We start from the raw sequence: 25,642 nt of genomic DNA, 5'->3' as shown, positions 1-25,642 counted from the left end.
CTTGGTATGAAAGAAGACTATGGAGGGAGATGGTGGCCAATACGATTATATGTAGATTAAGTATCATATAATTTGTTCAGGAAGAAAGATATTAAGGGGAATGAAGGTACAGTAGTGTGCATACAGAAGAACTGAATCAGACCACTCACAGAGCCGGCATCCATGAGAAAAGCTCCATCCCTGCTCAGCTTCTCCACTGAAAGCTGAAGAATAGGTGGCTGAGGTATAGTTCTATCGTTGATGTTGAGAGCTCCCTGAGGAATGAAACAAAAGATGAAAATGTTTAGATATAGGTAATATGAAGTCACAATTAACCAAAAGGTTTCTGGAAATTATCCTTATTTATTTATTTATATTATATATATATTTTTCTTAAGTAAGAAGTGGGGAGGCAAAGATACAGACTCCTGCATACACCCTAACCGTCATCCACCCAGCAAGTCCCCTATGGGCAATGCTCTGCCCATCTGGGGCCGTTGCTCTGCAACTGAGCTGTTTTAGCGCCCAAGGCGAGGTCATGGAGCCATCCTCAGTGCCCAGGCTAACTTGCTCCAACTGAGCCATGGCTGTAGGAGAGGAAGAGAGAGAAAGAAAGAGAAAGAGAAAAGTGAGAAGAGGAAGGGTGGAGAAACAGAAAGTTGCTTTTCCTGTGTGCCCTGGCTGGGAATTGAATCCAGGACATCCAAGCACAGGGCTGACACTCTACCACAAGCCAACCAGCTAGGGCAATTATTCATACTTAAATATAAAAGGATGAAGAAATATTTATCACTTATCAAAACAAAGCACTGTGAAATAAAGCCAAATTAACTTCTAATCTTAATTATTATTTTAAAAATCAATACAATAAATTCAATTGGAGTTAATGAAATTCAAACCACATTAGTGAGATTCAAATAATGTCTGAAATTTAGTTAATAATAATAGTTGGTTTGGGTTATGTACATATCCTGAGGGATTTAATAGTTCTTCCCAATTTAACATTTATTTATTAAAACACTCAAACACACCTTTTAAATATTCATAACTATTCATTGTAAGACCTCTGGCCTTAGGATATATCGGAAGTAGGAGAGACTATAAACCTATTATAGCACATCAAAAATTTCCGCTACAGGTTTTCTAATGTGAAACTAAGAAAAAAGAGCCTTGTCTTGCTCTGGTGATAAAGGGAAGATATCAGTGGCTCTGTTTTCTAGTCTAGTAGAGAAGACCGATCTGAAAAAAGGAGGCCAATACAAAGGGTCTGAATCTGAGCTAAACCTGACTAGTTTGACGCCAGTTTTTTCTGTGGTTTGTTTCTGAGTGCAATATCAATCCCCTTTTCTTCATAAGCTTACCTGTAGGCCAAAGTGTCCTGATAAAAACACACTGATATATTAATAGTGCTTGTCTTTGAATGCAAATATTATGAGTGTTTTTTTTTCTTCTTTCTGGTGGTTTCCATATTATAGAAATACAAGCCTGACCAGGCGGTGATGCAGTGGATAGAGCGTCGGACTGGGATGCAGAGGACCCAGGTTCAAGACCCCAAGGTCGCCAGCTTGAGCACGGGCTTGAGCACTGGCTCATCTGGTTTGAGCATAGCTCGCCAGCTTGAGCCCAAGGTCGCTGGCTCGAGCAAGGGGTTACTCGGTCTGCTGAAGGCCCCACAGTCAAGGCACATATGAGAAAGCAATCAATGAACAACTAAGGTGTCACAACGAAAAACTGATGACTGATGTTTCTCATCTCTCTCTGTTCCTGTCTATCTGTCCCTGTCTATCCCTCTCTCTGACTCTCTGTCTCTGTAAAAACAAAACAAAACAAAAAAAAAGAAATACAATATATTGTTGTGTGTGTGTGTGTATTTTTATTCAGTGAGATGAAGGGAGGCAGAGACAAACTCCTGCATGTGCCCTGACTGGGATCCACCTGGTAAGCCCATCTGGGGCATTGCTCCATTGCTCAGCAACCAAGCTCTTCTTAGCACCTGAGGTGAGACCATGGAGCCATCCTCAGGGTCAGGGGCCAACTTGCTCCAATCGAGCCATGGCTGCAGGAGAGGAAGAGAGAGAGAGAAGCAAGAGGGGGAGGGGTGGAGCAGCAGATGGGTGCTTGTCCTGTGTGCCTTGACTATGAATCAAACCCAGGACATACATATGCTGGGCCAATGCTCTACCACTGAGCCAAACAGCAGGGTGTATTGTATTTGTATTTTTATGTTAATTTGCCATGTTTTTATTATAGACAGACAGACAAGAATGGAAAGAGATGAGAAGCATCAATTCTTCATTGCAGCTTCTTAGTTGTTCATTAATTGCTTTCTCATATGTGCCTTGACCACAGGGCTCCAGCAGAGTGAGTGATCCCTTGCTCAAGCCAGTGACCTTGGGCCTCAAGCCAGTGACCTTTGAGCTCAAGTCAGCGACCATGGTGTCATATATATGATCCCACACTCAAGCCGGATGAGCCTGTACTTAAGCCAGAGACCTCAGGGTTTTGATTGCGGGTCCTCAGCATGCCAGGTCGATGGTCTATCCACTGCGCCACTGCCTGGTCAAGCTAATATGCCATTTTCTAATGTGAGAAAAAGGTAGGCCCAATTAGTTGAACTTGTCAAATACAGGATTAATCTTGATTTATTATTTCTGTAATACAAACTAATAATGTTCTCAACAGTTTTCATTTGCTAAAAGTTACCTTAAATTTCACAGGCAATTCATACTTTTTAAAAAGAAATTATTTTTATTGATTGATTTTAGAGAGGAAAAGGGACAGAGAGAGAGAGAGAGTGAGATCAATTTGTCATTCCACTTATCCATGCATTCACTGGTTGATTCTTGTATGTGCCTTACTGGAGATCAAACCCAAAGCCTTGGTATATTGGGATCATGCTCTAATCAACTGAGCTACCCAACTAGGGCTGGCAATTTTTACTTTCTATATGTAAGCTCTATTAAATTCTTTAAACTTTGAAAGGTTTTAACCAAAATATTACTTCTGATATATATATATATATATACCCTAATTTGAACACCATATATATATATATATATATCCTAATTTGAACACCATTTTTAAAAATTTATTCATTTTAGAGAGGAGAAAGAGAGAAAGAGGGAGAGAGAAAGAGAAGGGAGAGGAGCAAGAAGCATCAACTCCCATATGATTTAACATTTTTATGCTTGGGATTTTAGGTAAATTTCCTACTGAGGACAAATAATGTTACAATATTTTTTCTTTAAGAACACTAAAAATTGAGCTGGTGTGTTTTAGATCTATTTTGATTTGTAGGGTACTCCTTTCCAGTCAATTTGTTTAAAGAAATAAATCATAGGTTGCTCTGGTCAATTTGACAATCTCTTCATTTACTTTTAACTCTGCTCTAGTGATTTGTCTTAGGCAACTTAAATAAAGGTGCTGTTTTCAGGAGCTTCCCAAAATCAAAATATCTTTTCATAGAAATAGCAAAGAAATAGAATAAAAAGCTTAAAAAACCAAAGCAAAACAAAGCCATTCCTCATTTCTGTAATTACATGGATATAATTTGGTTTATAAACCTTCAAGTAAAAGCCACTAAAAAGTGAATTAATCTTACCTCATCCGAAAGATTGTCAACTCTATATAAATTGGGATGAGTTGTAAGCATAAGATGAACTAAGGGCTGATTTTTGACTTGACACATAGCAAAAATGCGTTCATCTAGACGTGCATTCGTCCCAGTCTGGAATGATTTCTGTAACAAAAACCACCCCCACAAAGACAAAAGGTATTTAAAAAATACATATAAAACTGCAAATAACAGTTGTTAAAAAATTATCTTCTGACAAAATTGGCAAATTTGCTGTTAATTATTCTTTAAAGAATATCTTTTAAGAAGTCACACGCATGTACTAAATTTTAGCTATAACCCCAACTAATAGTCTTGAGAAATTAATTAACTAACCATGGCAAAGTCTTTTGATCTCTCTGGTATCTTTTTCCTAATCAGTGAAAAGAGCTAAACACTCTATCTACCATATAGTGTTCATATATGGTAGTATATAAAAACAAATACCACCACAAAGGGATAAAGTTATACTACAGATGACAAACTAATACATATACGAAGAACCAAAGATCTAAGTAGTCTATAAATGTGGAGTGATGATTAATGGTGGTTAACCATCCTTGTTTTTTCCATAGTTAGAGAAATTAAACAATATACAAAGGTTACATATTAGTATCAACCAGGAAAAATAATAATACAAATGCATTCATTGGCTGATTCTTTCATGTGCCCTGACCAAGAATCGAACCCACAACCTTGGTGCATCAGGACAACACTCTAATCAACTGAGCTACTAGGCTAGGGGGTAGAATAATGAAGTTTTGAGGTAAGGTTATAAGTGTTCCTAAGTGATGGGAAGGAGTAGGAAGAGTCAGAGATAACAGTAATGAAATTATGCCTTAAAACAATTGCAGTGACTAAAAATAAAGATGATTAAAAAAGGCTCTTAAAAAAAAAGGCTCTTAAGATATTTTAAATGGGCATGTGGATAATAACGAAGAAAGAAAAAAGCACTGTGGGAAATAGAAGAAAAGTTCCCTTTATTCATTCAAAAAATATTTACCGGCCCTGGCCGGTTGGCTCAGCAGTAGAGCATCAGCCGGGTGTGTGGAAGTCTCAGGTTTAATTCCTGGTCACAGGAGAAGCATCCATCTGCTTCTCCACCCTTCCCCCCTCCTTCCTCTTTATCTCTCTTTTCTCCTCCTGCAGCCAAGGCTCCATTGGAGCAAAGTTGGCCTGGGCGCTGAGGATGGCTCCATAGCCTCACCTCAGGCATTAGAACGGCTCCAATTGCAGTGGAGCAACATCCCAGATGGGCAGAGCATCGCCCCCTGGTGGACATGCCAGGTGGATCCCAGTCGGGCGCATGTGGGAGTCTGTCTGTTTCCGTACTTCTGACTTCAGAAAAATACCCCCCCCCCAAAAAAAAAAAAATTACCGAGTAACTATTATGTACTAGAACTGTTTGTTCTAGGTGTTAAAAAATAATGAACAAAAAAGATAAAAATCCTGTCTTCATGGACAAAAGTCCTAGTGAGAGAGAAGTAAATAATAAACAAAATGTGGTATGTCAGTGCTAAGTGCTATGGTTCTTGTCCCCAGAAAAGTTTGTGGCAAAAACAAAACAAAACAACCCCACTTAGTTGGCATAAAGTTATCTATACAATGTTTAGGGACTCAGAGAATAAAAATTTTGCCTATATATATATATATTTTTTTTCTTTTGTTTTTCTGAAGCTGGAAACGGGAAGAGACAGTAAGACAGACTCCCGCATGTGCCCGACCGGGACCCACCCGGCACGCCCACCAGGGGGCGATGCTCTGCCCCTCTGGGGCGTCGCTCTGTTGCGACCAGAGCCACTCTAGCGCCTGGGGCAGAGGCCAAGGAGCCATCCCCAGCGCCCGGGCCATCTTTGTTCCAATGGAGCCTCGGCTGCGGGAGGGGAAGAGAGAGAGGAAGGAGAGGGGGAGGGGTGGAGAAGCAGATGGGCGCTTCTCCTGTGTGCCCTGGCCAGAAATTGAACCTGGGACCTCCACACACCAGGCCGACGCTCTACCACTGAGCCAACCAGCCAGGGCCATGCCTTTTTATATTTTTGCTATGTAAGTTTCTGTTTTAATTATCTTACCTGTTTAAGGAGAGCCAACACAAAGAGTGGGAAAAGCCGCAAAGAAAAAGGAACCATAAGTCCAGGCTGGTGGTTACTTAGGACTGAAGAACGATAAGCTGAAAGAGAGTCTATGACGGCATTCACTAGGGCATCCCGAGCATCACTCAGACTGGCAGTCACAGACCTGTCAACAGCTAATAGAGGTGGGGATAGGGACAAAAAAATAAAATAAAATAGAAGTTTACCTCACAGAATAAAAAAAATACATTTTTTAAAATCTTTTTAAAAAAATTTTTATTTTATTTATTCATTTTAGAGAGAAAGAGCGAGAGAGAGAGAAAGGGAGGAGCAGGAAGCATCAACTCCCACATGTGCCTTGACCAGGCAAGCCCAGGGTTTCGAACCAGCAACCTCAGCATTCCAGTTTAATGCTTTATCCACTGCGCCACCACAGTTCAGGCCACATTTTTAAATTATACAAATTCTCTCTCCAATTTATTATGTATATAAGAAGCCAAACACAGCAATTAAAAGCACGTATTTTGGAGAATCAAACCAACATCTGCTGAAATGCTACTCTGTTATTTCCTAGCTGTATGATAATTTAGCAAGTAATTTAACCTTCACAAGCCTCAGTTTCCCTATCTATAAAGTGGGAAAACAGTATTATTTATTTTTATTGATTGATTTTTTAGAGGGGGGGAGAGAGAGTGAAAGAGGAAGAGAGAGAGAGAGGAGGAGCAGGAAGCATCAACTCCCATATGTGCCTTGACCAGGCAAGCCCAAAGTTTCGAACCGGCAACCTCAGCGTTCCAGGTTAACCCTTTATCCCACTGCGCCACCACAGGTCAGGCGGGAAAACAGTATTATATAGAATCTAAGACGTTATTAATTGTAACTCACCATTTTATCTTGTGTACTATTGAGAAAGAAAAACTCTGCAATTAAACATACATGCTTTTTTAACACAGAGAATTTTTTTTTTTGTGTGTGTATTTTTCTGAAGCTGGAAACGGGGAGAGACAGTCAGACAGACTCCCGCATGCGCCCGACCTGTATCCACCCGGCACGCCCACCAGGGGCGTCGCTCTGCCAGGACCAGAGCCACTCACTCTAGAGCCTGGGGCAGAGGCCAAGGAGCCATCCCCAGCGCCTGGGCCATCTTTGCTCCAATGGAGCCTCGGCTGCGGGAGGGGAAGAGAGAGACAGAGAGGAAGGAGAGGGGGAGGGGTGGAGAAGCAGATGGGCGCCTCTCCTGTGTGCCCTGGCCGGGAATCGAACCCGGGTCCCCTGCACGCCAGGCCGACGCTCTACCGCTGAACCAACCGGCCTGGGCCAACACAGAGAATTTTTTATTATATTTATTGAAAGAGCTCTTAGAGCCTAACCTGTGGTAGCGCAGTGGATAAAGCGTTGACCTGGAATGCTGAGGTCGCCAGTTCAAAACCCTGGGCTTGCCCGGTCAAGGCATATACAGAGAGAAGCAACTATTGTACTACAAGTTGATACTTCCCGCTCTCCCCCACCCTTCTCTCTCTTTCTCCCTCTTCTAAAATCAATAAACAAAATCTTTAAAAAAAAGATCTATTAGAGAATTATTTTCATCATGTGACATATTACTCTGTTTATATGCATTCTACATATTCAAAAAAATATATATATATATTTTTGTGATAGAGACAGAGAAAGGGACAGATAGGGACAGACAGGCAGAAAGGGAGAGAGATGAGAAGCATCAATTCTTCGTTGTGGCTCCTTAGTTGTTCATCAATTGCTTTCTCATATGTGCCTTGACTGGGGGACCACAGCAGACCGAGTGACCCCTTGCTCAAGCCAGCAACCTTGGGCTTCAAGCCAGCCACCTTTGGGCTCAAGCCAGAGACCATAGGGTCATGTCTATGATCCCATGTTCAAGCCAGTGACCCCGTGCTCAAGCTCATGAGCCTGCACTCAAGCTGGATGAGCCCGTGTTCAAGCCACTGACCTTGGCATTTTGAATCTGGGTCCTCCATGTCCCAATCTGACGTTCTATCCACTGCACCACCATCTGGTCAGGGTTTTTAATTTTTTTTTTTTCATTGATTTTAGCAAGAGAGAGAGGAAAGGGGAAGGGGAGGAGGAAAGAGAAAGAGAGGGAGAGAGAGCAAGAAAGAGAGAGAGAGATCTGTTGTTCTACTTATTTATGCATTCACTGGTTGATTCTTGCATGTGCCCTGACTGGGGAATCGAACCTGCAACCTTTATGTATAGGAACAAAGCTCTAACCAACTGAGCTACCAAGCCTGGGCTCAAAAACTTTTTAATACTAAAAACACTATACTTGTTTTAAAAACCTCTCAAACTACATCTAAACTCAATTCATGTGGCATCAAAAATATACTGAATTAAGTTATATTAGTAACTTTTTTTTTTTTTTTTTTTTTTACTTTATTTATTCATTTTTAGAGAGGAGAGAGAGACAGAGAGGGAGAGAGAGACAGAGAGAGAGAAGTGGGGAGGAGCTGGAAGCATCAACTCCCATATGTGCCTTGACCAGGCAAGCCCAGGGTTTCGAACCGGCGACCTCAGCATTTCCAGGTCGACGCTTTATCCACTGCGCCACCACAGGCCAGGCTATATTAGTAACTTCTATGACCAAAATTGTACACAGGCAAGAAAGAATGAAGACTACTGAGATTCCAAGATGGTGATAGAATAGGTGGAGGTTCCAACTGCCACCTTCCAGGACCAAACAAGTTCTAACTAAATATGAGAACAATCATTCTGAAAAACCAACTTTGGACTAAATGAACAAGAGTCTATAACCAAGGAGTCACAACAGAAACCACACTGAGACTGGCAGGAAGGGCAGAGATGTGAAAAGGGCTGCCTCACTCCCAGGAGTGAGCAGCAGCAAAGGGTCCGAAAGTACTCTCAGCTGTGGGGAGATTTTCCCTGAGAGGTATGGGTCCTAAGCCCTAGGCTGGGCACACTAGCCTAGAGCCCCAGAGCCTAGAAGAGGTGCCCACATAGCATTTGTGGTGAAAAGAGGCAAGGTTTCTATCTTTGAGAGAGATGGGAGTTCTCAGAGACACTCATGCTCTTAAAGGGCCGATGCAGTAAAATCTTACTCATAGCCACATGCCCTGGGCTCTGGTGTAGGGAGGGTTAAGTGGACTAGAGTCAAGTGAGAAGAGTATGAAATTCAGGGCCTTGGGGATAGACACAGTGGGGGATGGCCACCGAAACCCCTGTGCTGAATCACTTTCCAATACCGCAGTCCCCTCAGTGAAGCATTAGCCTGGGGGAAAGCAACTACCTCACCCTCCGGAATCTCTCTTGCCCCACCCTGTGAAGATTGGGCCCTACTGAGAAGCAAGCAGTGTTGGCCAGGAAGCAGGGGGTGTGACAGTGACTCAGTTGTCCAGCTTTGAAGCGGGAGCTCACCTCCCCCCACTTTCTTTTTTTTTTTTTAAAGATTTTATTTATTCATTATAGAGAGGAGAGAGAGTGAGAGAGAAGGGGGGAGGAGCAGGAGGCATCAACTCCCATATGTGCCTTGACCAGGCAAGCCCAGGGTTTTCCCCCCACTTTCTTGAGAATAAAATTGGTGCTTCCACCTCATGGGAGATTTAGGAGAATCTGTCCAGACTGTGGGCAGACCAAATGTCTGGGTTTCAGAGGTCACACCCACCAGACTCCTAGTGGCCACACCCCACTGAGGTCTATGAAAAAATTCAGGACAGATTGACACCTGAGGCTCTGGGGTAGGAACCACATCCACCACCTTTCCTAACCCCTGAATTGCCCCAGCCTTTAGACTACCAGAGGTTTTTTCGGGGCGGAACCCAACAAGCAGCCAGTGGACAGAGGAAGCAACTCTCAGGGAACCTTGGGACTTATGCTGACTTGCCCCCAGGTCCAGTGCTGGTAAAAGCCAGCCTAGGTGTGCAGCATGGTCCTTCCAGGTGCACCTAAGCCCAGAAGAGGCAACCACTAATTCTGGTTTGCTTACAGCTCCAAAAAGATTGGTGAGAACCAATCATGGGCAGTGTCTTACTGGTCTGCACCAAATTCCCTCCTAAGAGGCCCAGAACCAACATAACCAGTGGCCAACTACAGACTAAATCAGAGCAGGACCAAGTAATCTTTCTAGCAGCATATCCAAAGAGAAAACTTGTCAGGCATCAAACCCACCTAAGGCAATTCCGCTTTCTGTGGTCAGCACCTTCACAGCAGCTCAAACGCACTGGACAAGATAGAGCTTTACAGTTTTGGTCCAAGCTTTATAGTATCCTGCCCCCGCTGGAATAAGTTTCACAGGGTGAAAGGAGAGAGGCTTAGAACACAGGCATTCAAAGTGTGAGTTCCCTGGAGCCTACTGTTGGGACCAATCAAGGGGCTTAGCCACTTTCTGGGCAGGCACAATCAGCCCCAGTGGAAGACTTTCTCAATCTTCTTCTGAGATCAGGGGATCCCCAGCTAAAAGAACTTCTGCAGAGGGGACTGTCGGCCCCACCCAATCTGAACCTGCCACTCACCTCACTGAGGAGAAGTAGAATTGAAGTATCCAGCAGTGTTTGAGGCTCTGGAGAAGGGGCCACTTTCCTAGTACTGAGCTCCTACCAAGAGACCCCTGAAGTATGGGGTACCAATAACATTATCATCCCGACCCCAGCTTTCCTAACTCACTAAGTTTGCAACCTGTGGAGGGGTTAATGTGGTGAGGCCAGTCTGAGTGCCCTCTACAATCTTTCTACAGAAGACTCTGGGAAGATCATGCAGCTGAAAGAGGAGGTAGAGCAGCTAAAATGTTGAGGCAAGTCTTAAGGAACTTGGACCCTTTTATAGAGCTGCCCTCAGCCCTAAGCAGGAGAAAGTCGGTCCTTATACACAGGTTGGCCTCTCCCATGCACACTCAGGCATAGAAAACAAAGACACAAACAGTGAACAGAGTGATAGTTACAGACAGGTAGCCCACAGTGGGTTACAAACAACATCTGACATCAGCCTGTACAAGAATCCCACTCAAGAGGATCCAGAACCAACACAACCAGTAGTAGGTAGGAAACCACACCAATGCTAGACTCAACTAGCTACATAACCAGCACACCCAAAGGAGGAGTCCAGCAGGCACCAGACCCTGATGAGAATAACTATGCCCCATAGGACAGACATTGCACAGCATCTAATACATGTGATCAAGGTTGACCCTTAGAGACAGCCAGCCTGAAGGGTTAACTCCACCCACGAAAAGGCAAACTGCATTCAAGACACCACTGAGCCCACCTTCCTCATAAAGACATCACAACAAATATGGAAGTCAGAGCAGAGCTACCTAACTCATAGACAAAATGGGCAAAGAAATATGACCCAAATGAATCAATAAGAGAAATTCCCCAGAAAAAGAACTAAGTGAAATGGAAGTAACCAAACAACCAGATGCAGAGTTTAAAATAATGGTTATTAGAATGCTCAAGGATCTTAGAGTAAAAATTAAAAATGTTTGATCACGAGAATTTAGTAAGCATTAACAAGTAAATTGAAACCATAAAAAAGAACCAGTCAGAAATGGCAAACACAATTATCTGAAATTAAGACTGCACTAGAAGGAATCAATAGCAGGTTGGAGGAAGTAGAGGATCAAATCAGTAACTCAGAGGACAAAATAAAGGTAAGAACAGAAGCAGAGCAGCAAAAAGAAAAGAGGCTCAAAAAGGCTGAGGAGCCTAACCAGGCAATGGCGCAGTAGATAAAAGCATCAAACTGGGATGCGGAGGGCCCAGGCTCGAGACCCCGAGGTCGCCAGCTTGAGCGAATCTCATCTGGTTCAAGCAAGGCTCACCAGCTTGGACCCAAGGTCGTTGGCTCGAGCAAGGGGTTACTTGGTCTGCTGTAGCCCCCCGGTCAAGGCACATATGAGAAATCAATCAATGAACAACTAAGGTGCCGCAACAAAGAATTGATGCTTCTCATCTCTCTCTGTTCCTGTCTGTCCCTATCTATCCCTCTTTCTGACTCTGTCTCTGTAAAAAAAAAAAAAAAAAAAGGCTGAGGAAACTATGAGAGGCTTCTGTGACATGGAAAGAAACATTTGCATTATTGGAGTTCCTGAAGGAGAAGAGAATGAAAAAAGGATAGAGAACTTGTTTGAAGAAATCACAGCTGAAAACTTTCCTAAAATGATGAATGATGTGAAAAAATGTGCATATTTGAATCAATCAAATTCAGTGAAGAAAACTATTATGAACATTTTTCTTTCTTTCTATTTTTGTTTTAGATTTTATTTATTCATTTTAGAGAGAGGAGAGAAAGAGACAGAGAGAGATGGAGGGAAGGAACAGGAAGCATCAACTCCCATATGTGCCTTGACCAGGAAAACCAAGGGTTTCGAACCAGTGACATCAGCATTTTAGTTCAGGTAGACACTTTTATCCACTGCATCACCACAGTTCAGGCAATACTTTTCTTTAAAGGTTTATTTATTGTTGGCGTGAGCACAGAGGTTGCCGGTTCAATACCTAGTCAGAGCACATACAGGAACAGATTCAATGTTCCTGTCTTTCTCTCTCCCTTCCTTTTTTTTTTTTTAATACTTTGTTTATTTTACAGAGACAGGAGAGAGAGGGGAGCATGGAATGGGAAACATCAACTCATAGTTGCTTTATGTTAGTTGTTCATTGCTTGCTTGTTGTATGTGCCTTGACCAGGGAAGCCCAGGGCTTCAAACTAGTAACCTTGGCATTCCGGGCTGAAGGTTTATCAACTGCACCACCACAGACCAGGTTCCCTTCCTTTCTAAAATCAATAAATTAAAAAAAAAATTAAAAGTTTATTTATTGATTTATTGTTTTTAGAGAGAAAGAGGAAGGGAAAGAAAGAGAAAGAAAGAGCAAGAGAGAGATGTATCAAATCATTGTTCCATTCAGTTGTGCAACTGGTGACCTTGGGGTCAAGCCAGTGCTGTCACTGCTCCTGGACGATGCTCTATTCACCACACCACTGGCCAGAGTATTGTGAAGACATTTTAAAAATAGCCACAATGGCTGGTCCGATGGTAGTGGGTTATCAGAACTTATTAACTTAGTGTCACTAAAAATAGCCACAATACTGTCCTGGCCAGATAGCTTGGATGGCTGGAACACTGTCCCGAAGCACAGAGGTTGACAGTTCAATCTCTGGTCAGGACACATAAAGAAACGGGTCAATGTTCCTGTCTCTCTCTCTCTCTCTCTCTCCCTTCCTCTCTCACTAAAATTAATAAATAAATTTAAAAAATAATCCATAATACTGTTTGATATATAGCTGTTGACGATAATATAATCATTATCATACTGTTACCAAAAAATATTAGTTCAAGAAAAAATAAAGGCAGCGATCCTCAAACTTCTTGTCATAATTAACTTTTTTTTGAGAGACAGGAGAGAGATGAGAAGCATCAACTCATAGTTTTGTCACTTTCATTGTTCACTGATTGCTTCTCATATGTGCGTTGACCAGGGACTCCAGCTGAGCCTGTGACACCTTATTTCAGCCAGTGACCTTGAGATCACGTCAATTATCTTGCACTCAAGCTGGTAACCCTGTGCTCAAACTGGATGAGCCCTCACTCAACCCAGTGACCTCAGGGTTTTTGAACCTGGGACCTCAGTGTCCTAGGGCAATACTTTATCCACTGTGCCATCACTGGTCACGCTCATAATATTTAACAACATATGGGAAGACTAATGTGGAGTTTGACCCTTCACCAGTCTCCATCAAAAAAAAAAAATCTTCCCTGTAAGAAATGCATGAAAATGTGTAACTATTCCAGTTACAGGTAGATTTGAGTTTGAGCAAATGGACCCACTGGCAGTCTTCCCTGAAGGAGAAAAAGAGCAAGAACCAAAATTATGCTAAACTCTATGTGTTTGAGAAAGGGACCCCCCAAAAATATGTCAAGAAAAAAACTGGCATGAAGATATTAATAAATCTGTTAGTCCAAGGGATCTGTCCAAGGCTGCAAACTTATTGTATATGTGATAGTAAACTGGTTTGCAATCCCAAATTCCATGACTCCAAGGTCTAATGATCTTTATAGAACACTGTCTCTTGTAATCCAAGTTACAGAGCTCATAAAAGAGCTATTAACCACTACTATTAAACATTAAGAAATGATAATTTAAGTCCATAGGAGAGAGATTATAAAACCGAAAGCAGTTCATTTAAAAAAAAAAAGTTCTTTATTTGATTGACTTGAGAGAGTGAGAGTGTGTGTGTGTGTGTGTGTGTGAGAAAGAGAGAGAAGACAGAGACAGAGAGAGATTAATTTCTTGTTTCACTTATTCATGAACTCATTGACTGATTCCTTGCAAGTGTCCTGACTGGGAATCAAGCAGACACCTTTGGTGTAGTGGGATAATGCTCTGCTAGCCGGGGGAGACAGAAAGCAGTTTAGTGTTGCCTGAGGTCAACAAGGGAAAAAATGAGAAAGTGGGCAGTAACTGTTAATGGCATAAGATTGTTTTCTGGGTGATAGAAATATTTTAAAATTAGATTGAGGTGACAGCCACACAAACCTGTAAGTACACTAAAAACAGTGGAATTGTATACTTAAAATGGGTAAAGTTACATGTTATATGAATTATATCTCAATAAAACAGTTTAAATTTAAAAGATAAGGCAATATGCAGCAGATTCTTTATTCAAATAGTTATTTAGCAGGCATACATGGGATCCAAAACACCGAAACCTTTAAAGCTAATTATTTGAACAAAAACAAAACTCTGTGGATTTTTCTAATGTTATGACCTGTAAAATATTGACAATAAGTAATAAAAATTCTTACCCATATTGGCCAATAACCCTGAAATTGCTTGAACATCAGCTCCAAGAAAAACTTCATTCAGAGTTGAAACTACAGGCAAACACAAAGTATGAACACGAATTCTTCTTTCACCTTTTGGGAAAACATAAAAATGTTAGTAAGAGATAAACTATATTAAAAAATTTACAATAGCCCGACCAGGCAGTGGTGCAGTGGATAGAGCGTCGGACTGGGATGTGGAGGACCCAGGTTCAAGACCTCGAGGACACCAGCTTGAGCGCGGGCTCATTTGGTTTGAGAAAAGCTCACCAGCTTGGACCCAAGGTTGCTGGCTTGAGCAAGGGGCTACTCGGTCTGCTGAAGGCCCGCGGTCAAGGCACATATGAGAAAGCAATCAATGAACAACTAGGGTGTCACAACAAAAAACTGATGATTGATGCTTCTCATCTCTCTCCATTCCTGTCTGTCTGACCCTATCTATCCCTCTCTCTGCCTCTGTAAAAAAAAAAAAAAAAAAGTTTACAGTAGAATCACTTTTTTATTTAAAACCAAGTAGAATTAAATAGGTAGTAGAGATAAAAACTTTAATGTGAAACTCTAAAGTTTTATTTATATAAATATTTTTACTACAAATCTTTTTGTTCAATTTATTGCTGAAAAGACAACAGGGATGGATTCAAACGATGGTAAAATTTGAGCTTTTAAAAGCTGGCTTTTCTGAACTTTTTTGTTATTTTATCTTTTGTAATAAAAATATACATAAGTATATACACACAAAACTTTATATATAACATTACTCCAAAATATGTTTTGATTTTCAAAGTCAAGAGAGAAATCTTATACCTTTCTCTTTCATCACAGGAAGAAAACATAAAAGAAATGGCCTAATAGTCACAATACTTTCTCTTTGGTAATTTAGCCATAAGAACAAATATCAATAAATATATATAAAAAAGAAAACCTTTTGACAACCATCAAATATAAAACATCAGCTCTGGCTAGTTGGTTCAGTGGATAAGAACACTGTCCCTGTTCAATTCCCAGTCAGGGCACACAGGAGAAGCAAACATCTGTTTCTCTTTTCCTCCCTCTCTCCCTTCTTTCTCTTTTCCCCTCTGACAGCCAGTGGCTGGACAGGTTACAGCTTCGGCCCCAGGCACTGACAACAGATAAGTTGGTCCTAGCCCAGTGTCAGCCTCAGGTGCCAAAGATAGCTCAGTTGATTTGAGCATCAGCCCCAGACTGGGGTCTCTGGATGGATCCTAGTAAAGGCGCATGTGGAAGTCTGTCTCTCTATCCCTCCCTCCTCTCACTTAAAATAATTATATATACACATCATGTCAACCTTTAATTTCTGATTAGCAAGACTCCGAATACCAGAGAAAAAACCCCAAAAATCTAGAGAGATGAACATTACAATTTAAAACTAATGAAAATGTAAATATGCAAAATTCCTATTACTTTAAAAAAAAGAAATATCTGCACAAAAGGTAACACTGTTTAGAGTTTCTATTCTTGATAAAAACAATGTTAAAAGAAAGTAAGCGTGCGGAGAACCCGGGTTCGATTCCCGGCCAGGGCACACCGGAGAAGTGCCCATTTGCTTCTCCACCCCTCCGCCGCGCTTTCCCTCTCTGTCTCTCTCTTCCCCTCCCGCAGCCGAGGCTCCATTGGAGCAAAGATGGCCCGGGCGCTGAGGATGGCTCTGTGGCCTCTGCCCCAGGCGCTAGAGTGGCTCTGGTCGCAGCATGGCGATGCCCAGGATGGGCAGAGCATCGCCCCCTGGTGGGCAGAGCGTCACCCCTGGTGGGCGTGCCGGGTGGATCCCGGTCGGGTGCATGCGGGAGTCTGTCTGACTGTCTCTCTCTGTTTCCAGCTTCAGAAAAATGAAAAAAAAAAAAAAAAAAAGAAAGTAGATATAATATTTAGCCTATCAAAATGGCAGCAACGATAGCCACATAAAATCAGAGGCTGAGCCCTGGCCGGTTGGCTCAGTGGTAGAGCGTCGGCCTGGCGTGCAGAAGTCCCAGGTTCGAATCCCGGCCAGGGCACACAGGAGAAGCGCCCATTTGCTTCTCCACCCCTCCCCCTCTCCTTCCTCTCTGTCTCTCTCTTCCCCTCCCGCAGCCGAGGCTCCATTGGAGCAAAGATGGCCCAGGCGCTGGGGATGGCTCCTTGGCCTCTGCCCCAGGCGCTAGAGTGGCTCTGGTCATGGCAGAGCGACGCCCCGGAGGGGCAGAGCATCGCCTCTGGTGGGCATGCTGGGTGGATCCCGGTCAGGCGCATGAGGGAGTCTGTCTGACTGTCTCCCCGTTTCCAGCTTCAGAAAAAATACAAAAATAAAAAATAAAAAAAAATCAGAGGCTGAAATGAAAAGGGCACATGAGGGCCTACAAATCAGTAAATTTTTTCTGAATAGAAATTTGGCAATACCAAGATTTTTCTAGACAGTTCATTACTACACTCTATATTTCTTTTTTTTTTAAAGATTTTATTCATTTTAGAGAGGAAGGTGGGAGGGGGAGGGAGAGAGAGAGAGAGAGAGAGCGCGCGCAAGAGGGGAGCAGCAGGAAGCATCAACTCTCATATGTGCCTTGACTAGGACAAGCCAGGGTTTCGAACCGATGACCTTAGCATTTTATCCACTGCACCACCACAGGCCAGGCCTCACTCTATATTTCTAATCCTAGGAATTCATCTAAGGGAAATTATCACAAATGAGAGATTTGTTTACATGCATAGAAATTATCACCTTTTTCACAAAACAACCCCAAGTTTCCAACAATAAGTATATGAAAAGATATCCAACATTATTTATTAGGGAAACACAAAATAAAACCGAAAGAGATACCTCTATAGTTTATTTAAATGGTTAAAAACAAAAACCTCAAACCAAAACCAAAAAAAACCTAAACACTGAAATGCTGGTGAGGATGCAGAGCAGCTGGAACTCTCATATGCTATGGTGGGAATGCAAAATGGTAAAGCCACTTTGAAATCAGTTTGGCAGATTCTTAAAAAGTTAAACATATATTTACCATACAACCCAGCAATCTGTCTCCCAGGTATTTACAAGTGAAATGAAAATTGATGCTCACACAAAATCTGTACATATATGTTTACAAGGGCTATATTTGAAATTGCCAAATGCTAGGAATAACCAAATGAACTTCAACTGGAAAGTGAATACACACACTGGGTACAATGGAATACTACTTAGGAATAAAAAGTAACAAACTGCTGGTTGGTGTAATTACATAGATGAAACTTGGATGCACTATGCAAAGTGAAAGAAGCCAGGTACAAAAGGCTATCTAATGTATGACTCCATTTATATGACATTCTTGCAGAGGCAAAAACTGTAAGATCAGAAAACTGCCAGGAGCTAGGGAGAATTATCTGAGTTTCTTTACAAATTTTGGATAGTAACCCCTTAACAGATGTATCACTGAATAACTTAAAAAAAACCCAGGCCTGACCAGGTGGTGGCGCAGTGGATAGAGCATCAGGCTGGGATGTCAAGAACCTAGGTTTGAGACCTCGAGGTTGCCAGCTTGAGCACGGCCTCATCTGGTTTGAGCAAAAGCTCATCAGCTTGGACCCAAGGTCACTGGCTCGAGCAAGGGGTTACTCGGTCTGCTAAAGGCTCACGGTCAAGGCACATATGAGAAAGCAATCAATGAACAACTAAGGTGTCGCAACAAAAAACTAATGATTGATGCTCCTCATCTCTCCGTTCCTGTCTGTCTGTCCCTATCTATCTCTGTCTCTGTAAAAAAAAAAAAACAAAAAAAAAAAAACAAAAAAACATGAGATTTTTGGGGTAATAAACTGATTATGATATCTTGATTGCAGTGGTGGTTACACAATAAATACATATATTTGTCAAATCTTGTGGAGCTGTACACTAAAATGGTAGATTTTATCATACGTCAATTATATGTGTTTTTTTTTTAATGTTAAGAAAAGGAACCTGCCCTGTGGTGGCACAGTGGATAAAGCGTCGACCTGGAAATGCTGAGGTCGCCGGTTTGAAACCCTGGGCTTGCCTGGTCAAGGCACATATGGGAGTTGATGCTTCCAGCTCCTCCCCACCTTCTCTCTCTGTCTCTCTCTCCTCTTTCTCTCTCTTTTTCTCTCCTCTCTAAAATGAATTAAAAAAATTAAAAAAAAGAAAAAAAAGAAAAGGAAACAGGATGTTCTCCATTTGTTATTTAAAAGTGGTATCAAGAAACAGAAATCTATCTTTTAATTTATGATGTGCTGGGTTAAGTACAATCACAATAAAAAAGTAAAATTCTCTAATACTAAAAGTTTTCATTCAAATGCCTTTATTTATTTATTTATTTATTTAGTATTTTTCTGAAGCTGGAAACAGGGAGGCAGTCAGACTCCCGCATGCGCCCGACTGGATCCAGCCGGCACGCCCACCAGGGGGCGATGCTTTGCCCATCCGGGGCGTTGCTCTGTCCCGACCAGAGCCACTCTAGCTCCTGGGGCAGAGGCCAAGGAGCCATCCCCAGCGCCCGGGCCATCTTTTGCTCCAATGGAGCCTCGGCTGCGGGAGGGGAAGAGAGAGACAGAGAGGAAGGAGAGAGGGAGGGGTGGAGAAGCAGATGGGCGCCTCTCCTGTGTGCCCTGGCCGGGAATCGAACCCGGGACTTCCGCACGCCAGGCCGACGCTCTACCACCGAGCCAACCGGCCAGGGCCTCAAATGCCTTTAAAATTGCATACTCTTTTTTTTTTTATTTTTTTGTATTTTTCCGAAGCTGGAAACAGGGAGAGACAGACTCCCGCATGCGTCCGACCGGGATCCACTCGGCATGCCCACCAGGGGCCACGCTCTGCCCACCAGGGGGCGATTCTCTGCCGCGACCAGAGCCACTCCAGCACCTGGGGCAGAGGCCAAGGAGCCATCCCCAGCGCCCGGGCCATCTTTGCTCCAATGGAGCCTCGGCTGCGGGAGGGGAAGAGAGAGACAGAGAGGAAGGGGTTGGAGAAGCAAATGGGCGCTTCTCCTATGTGCCCTGGCCGGGAATCGAAACCGGGTCCCCTGCATGCCAGACCGACGCTCTACCACTGAGCCAACTGGCCAGGGCCTAAAATTACATACTCTTTATAGATTTTGGAAGGACTGTAAAGGTGAGTATACATAGCACAGAAACAGTCCTGAAACATTTTTTAAGGAGGTAAAACAGAGTTAGTGGCTGAGAATGGTAAACTTTAAAATAAAAAACTAAATTTAGCCAATCTTCACATCATCTTTAGGACAAAACACATTAACCTGCTTTATATTCTCCTTACCTAATATCATTACATAATACACTTTTTACTTATTTATCCTTTTAATTATATCTCCCCTACTAGAATAAGCTCTATGAGGAAAAGGATTTCTTAAATTCAGTTTATTGACTATTTTGTCATCAAAACATATTTCAGTGCCTGACTCTAAGCAGACTCTAAGTAAATACCTATATAATAAAATGGTTAAGAAAAATAAACACCAAACACCTTCAGTTTACCAAGAAGAGCAACAAAGTTCTCAAAACTAGGATTATGCTTTTGGGTTAATAGAAATGAGTAATTACCTCAAGGGTGGGAGTTTATCACAAACCACACAATACATGACCAAATCAAAATTCTTATCTTTTGTTACAACATTTTTCTTACAGTTAACAATACTGGACTATACACTTAATGTTATATGTTTTTTGCTATAATAAAAACAAAAAACAAAAAACCACAACAACTCACCTTTGCTGGATGTATACAAGAGTGCTGACTGAAAGGAAACCAACTGAGTGTCCATAAGGCTCTCCTCCACTGACATCTGCACTGCATACCCAGCGTCTGGGTTTACATTAGGCAAAGACAGTAAGTCTGTTGACCGAACAAAGAAGTTCCCATGGAAAGTATGAATGGAAAGACCTAGAAGAAAAACATTTATCAAAATGATTTATATACACACCTACAGATGGATATTTACATTTTATCTTGTCACTTATCAAACTGACAGAGTAAATGAAAAAGTTTAGATGTGATACTGTAATTTATAAGAAGAACTATATATATATATTTAGTCTATATATACTGCTCACAAAAATTAAGGGATATTTCAAAATGAATATGAAGCGATATAAAAAAGCATTTGATTTATTAAACAAGAACATCAGAAAAGCAAACAAGTCAAATAAAGTTGTTCCCTTATGCAAATGAGATGCAAAATCAACTTTTATTTCATTGGTAAAAATGCGCTATACAAATGGCTGAAAGTGGCCCTGGCCAGTTGGCTCAGTGGTAGAGCACTGGCTTGGTGTGCAGGAGTCCTGGGTTCGATTCCTGGCCAGGGCACACAGGAGAAGCGCCCATCTGCTTCTCCACCCCTCCCCCTCTCCTTCCTCTCTGTCTCTCTCTTCCTCTCCCGCAGCCAAGGCTCCATTGGAACAAAGTTGGCCCGGGCGCTGAGGATGGCTCTGTGGCCTCTGCCTCAGGCGCTAGAATGGCTCTGGTTGCAACAGAGCAACACCCCAGATGGGTAGAGCATCGCCCCCTGGTGGGCATGCCGGGTGGATCCCGGTCGGGCGCATGCAGGAGTCTGTCTGACTGCCTCCCGGTTTCCAACTTCAGAAAAATACAAAACAAAAAACAAAAAAAACGAGCCCTGGCCGGTTGGCTCAGTGGTAGAGCGTCGGCCTGGTGTGTAGAAGTCCCGGGTTCGATTCCTGGCCAGGGCACACAGGAGAAGTGCCCATTTGCTTCTCCACCCCTCCCCCTCTCCTTCCGCTCTGTCTCTCTCTTCCCCTCCCGCAGCCAAGGCTCCATTGGAGCAAAGATGGCCCGGGCGCTGGGGATGGCTCCTTGGCCTCTGCCCCAGGCGCCAGAGTGGCTCTAGTCGCAACAGCGCGACGCCCCGGAGGGGCAGAGCGTCGCCCCCTGGTGGGCGTGCCGGGTGGATCCCGGTCGGGCGCATGCGGGAGTCTGTCTGACTGTCTCTCCCGGTTTCTAGCTTCAGAAAAATACAAAACAAAACAAAATAAAACAAAACAAAAAACCCCCCAAAAAACCAAATGGCTGAAAGTAGTGAAGAATCTGCACATTCCTGATCCCCTAATGCAGGGGTCCCCAAACTGCGGCCCCCTGAGGCCATTTATCCTGCCCCTGCCGCACTTCCGGAAGGGGCACCTCTTTCATTGGTGGTGAGTGAGAGGAGCATAGTTCCCATTGAAATACGGGTCAGTTTGTTGATTTAAATTTACTTGTTCTTTATTTTAAATATTGTATTTGTTCCCGTTTTGTTTTTTAACTTTAAAATAAGATAAGTGCATTGTGCACAGGGATTTGTTCATAGTTTTTTTTTATAGTCCGGCCCTCCAATGGTCTGAGGGTCAGTGAACTGGCCCCCCTGTGTAAAAAGTTTGGGGACCCCTGCCCTAATGTTTGTGAGCAGTATACTTAGCTCTTAAAACCCTTAGAATTTACGTAGTAATGAGAATGATAAAGATGTCTTTTGCTATGTGAATGAGGTGACTTTTAGAAAGCATCTAGGTAATCTAAGGAGGGGGCTGGTTACTAGAGCAACCAGACACGTGATTAGAGGGTTGGAACTTTTAGTTCACTCCTCTCCCCTCCCTCAAAACACATCAAGGGAGGGTAGAGAGGCTGGAGATTGAATCAATCACCAATAGTCAATAATTTAATGAATCATGACTATGGAATAATGCCGCCATAAAAAACCCAAAAGAATAGGAATCAGAGTTTCTAGGTTGACGAACTCATGGAGATTTGGTGAGGGGGCTACACTCAGAGCATATGGAAGCTTCAAAAGCTCCGTACTATTTCCCTTTCCCTATACCATGTCCTGTGTGTTTCCAAGCTATCCTCTTTTATAATAAATCAGAACTTTAGAAAGCAAAATGTTTCTCTGGGTTCTATAAGCTGCAAATTAATGAAACCCAAGGAGGAGGTCGTTGGGACTTCCAATCTATAGCCAGTCAGTCACAGCACAGGCAACAATCTGTTCTTAAAATTAGCTTCTGGCTTGACCAGGCAGTGGAGTAGTGAATAGTGTTGGACTGGAACGTGGAGAACCTCGGTTCAAAACCCTGAGGTCGCCAGCTTGAGCATGGGCTCACCAGCTTGAGCACAGGATCACTGGCTTGAGCGTGGGATCATAGACATGACCCCAGGGTCGCTGGTTTGAGCTCAAGGTCACTGGCTTGAGCAAGGGGGGGGGTGTCACTCACTCTGCTGTAGCCCCCCAGTCAAGGCATAGATGAGAAAGCAGTCAGTGAAAACTAAGGAGCCGCAACAAAGAATTGATGCTTCTAATCTCTTTCCCTTCCTGTCTGTCTGTCCCTCTCTGTCTCTTTCTCTCTCTCTCTCTCTCTCTCTCTCTCTCTCTCTCTCACACACACACACACACACACAAATTAGTTTCCGAAGTATGTGTGTGTATTGGGGTGAGAGGGTTGCAGAGAACCTGTGGGATCTCACGCTATCTCCTGGTAATGTCAGAATTGAATTAATTAATTGATGATGTGGGAAAGGCATTGAAATTTGGATATTAGATAATTCAAAGTATTTAGTGAGGGTGATGGAGGTTTAATACTAGATATCATCTCTCTATTTTTAGCAAGAAAGAGACAGAGAGAGATAAAGACAGGAAGGGAGAGAGATGAGAAGCATCAACTCACAGTTGTGGCACTTTTTATTTCTTCATTGATTGCTTCTCATATGTGCCTTGACGGGCGGTGGGAGGGCAGCTCAAGCCAGTGATCTTAGCCTCAAGCTAGAGACCATAGGATCATGTCAGTGATCCCCCGCTCAAGACAGGGACCCCATGCTCACGCTGGTGAGTCTGCACTCAAACCGGCGACCTTGGGGTTTCAAAACCTGGGTCTTCAGTGTCCCAGGTCGATGCTATATCCACTGCACCACCACTGGTCAGGCTAGATACCTTCTTTTCTTTTTTTTGTTTGTTTTTTTTTTACAGAGACAGAGAGAGAAAGTCAGAGAGAGGGATAGATAGGGACAGACAGGAACGGAGAGATGAGAAGCATCAATCATTAGTTTTTCCTTGCGCGTTGCGACACCTTAGTTGTTCATTGATTGCTTTCTCATATGTGCCTTGATCGCAGGCCTTCAGCAGACCGAGTAACCCCTTGCTTGAGCCAGTGACCTTGGGTCCAAGCTAGTGAGCTTTGCTCAAACCAGATGAGCCCATGCTCAAGCTGGCGACCTCGGGGTCTTGAACCTGGGTCTTCCGCATCCCAGTGTGACGCTCTATCCACTGCGCCACTGCCTGGTCAGGCTTCTTAAATAATGGTGAGGATTCAAATTTTCAAAAAAACTTTTTGAAAGGATAAATTGGCAATATCTATCAAAATTCTAAATGGATACTTACTTTGATCCTAGTAATTTTATATCTAAGAATTTAACCTACAGATACACTCAGTCAAGTGCCAATTTATATATGCAAAAAACCCCAAAACAGTACCATGACATAACAAAAAATATATATCAGAAATATCCTCAATGCCAATCAGTAGTAAAATAACTAAATTGTTATTTGTACATTCTACTGAATACTAGTAGAGGTTTGAAAGAATGAGATCTATATAAATTAGTATCAATGGATCTTCAAGACTTGCTGCAAACATGTACAATGTCATAAATGCTAAAACAGTGTATTATCCACTTTTCATAGAGAGGTGCCTAAGTATGTAAATGTATAGAAAAGCCTGATATACACACCAAGATGGTTACAGTAACTTCATAAGGATGGAATGAAAGTGAAAGTACATTCACACAAAAGCTGATGCAAGAAGACTTCAGCTGTTATCAGTAATGTTATTACTTTTTTTTATTTTTTTATTTTTTTTAAAAAATATTTTATTTATTGATTTTTAGAGAGAGAGAGAGAGAGAGAAGGGGGAAGGAGCAGAAAGCAACAACTCCCATATGTGCCTTGACCAGGCAAGCCCAGGGTTTCGAACCGGCAACCTCAGTGTTCCAGGCCGACACTTTATCCCACTGCGCCACCACAGGTCAGGCAGTAATGTTATTACTTTAAAAAAAAATAATGTGGCCCTGCCCGGGTGGCTCCGTTGATTAGTGTTGTCTCAACATACTGAGGTTGCAGGTTCAATCCCTAGTCAGGGCACATACAGGAATAAATCAATGACCACATGATATAGCTGGAACAACAGATGGATATTTCTCTTTCTCTCTCCCCCTCCCTCCCTCTCTCTAAAAATCAATAAATAAAAAAAATTAAAAGAAAATAATGTTATTACTCTTTACTACAATAGATGTATGCTTTGCTTATGAAATAAAAATCAACTTTAAAACAGTAATTAGGCCCTGGCTGATTGACTTAGTGGTACAGCATCAGCCTGGCATGTGAATGTGCTGGGTTCGATTCGCAGTCAGGGAGCACAGGAGAAGAGACCATCTGCTTTTCCACCTCTCCCCCCTTATTTCTCTCACCCTCTCTCTCTTCCCCTCCTGCAGCCGTGGCTCCATTGATTTGAGCGCATTGCCCCAGGCGCTAAGGATGGTTCGGTGTAGCCTTCACCTCAGGTGCTAGAAATAGCTCAGTTGCGAGCATGGCCCCAGATTGCCAGAGCATCAGCCCCAGATGGGGGCTGTCGGGTGGATCCCAGTCAGGGTGCATGCAGAAACCTGTCTATCTTCCCTCATCTCACTTGGAAAAGAAAGAAATAAAAAAAGCCAGATGTAATCCTCATTGATTTTCTTTAAAGGCTAAAACACATCCTTATATATGCATGAGGAAACTATTCAAGGGCATATGCGAAACTCTGAAGTAGAATACACTAGGCTAAGTTTAATATTTCATTTTATATCTTTTGTACTGTATTCTTTCATTTGTAATGAAATTTATCATAAAAAAAGAAAAAGCAAAACCTAATAAGCAGGTGACCACAAAGACTTATTAACTTAAACATTCTAGAAAGAAGGCAAACTGTTGGTTTGTTGGTGTACTTACAAGCTCTTTATGCAAATTAGGTAATATATCAATAAAATAGCTTCTGTCCTGACAAACAAAAATAGTTTTAAAAGCACTTTTAGGAAATACATTTCCAGTAATTTATACTCAATATGTGCAGAAATAATTTTTTTTTTGTATTTTTCCAAATTTAGAAGCAGGGAGGCAGTCAGACAGACTCCCAAATGCGCCCAACTGGGATCCA

At 42.5% G+C, this 25,642-nt stretch overlaps 1 protein-coding gene across 3 annotated transcripts in view; it reads right to left on the bottom strand.

The window, feature by feature from the left end:
• SEC24A (SEC24 homolog A, COPII coat complex component) overlaps positions 1-25,642 on the bottom strand; it is a 97,534-nt gene that overhangs the window by 7,372 nt on the left and 64,520 nt on the right. For all 3 annotated transcript variants that reach the window (XM_066272490.1, XM_066272492.1, XM_066272491.1), the window contains 5 exons: positions 20,184-20,357; positions 14,450-14,560; positions 5,662-5,837; positions 3,581-3,718; positions 150-254 (listed from right to left, as the gene is read on the bottom strand). In XM_066272490.1, coding sequence (XP_066128587.1) covers positions 150-254; positions 3,581-3,718; positions 5,662-5,837; positions 14,450-14,560; positions 20,184-20,357 — 704 coding nt within the window. The remainder of the gene's footprint in view (positions 1-149; positions 255-3,580; positions 3,719-5,661; positions 5,838-14,449; positions 14,561-20,183; positions 20,358-25,642) is intronic.

The sequence above is a fragment of the Saccopteryx bilineata genome, chromosome 4 (assembly GCF_036850765.1).
Source record: "Saccopteryx bilineata isolate mSacBil1 chromosome 4, mSacBil1_pri_phased_curated, whole genome shotgun sequence".
In the NCBI taxonomy this organism is placed as follows: domain Eukaryota; kingdom Metazoa; phylum Chordata; class Mammalia; order Chiroptera; family Emballonuridae; genus Saccopteryx; species Saccopteryx bilineata.
The sequence above is the reverse complement of the archived record's forward strand: the minus strand, read 5'-3'. Positions and strand labels throughout refer to the sequence as shown.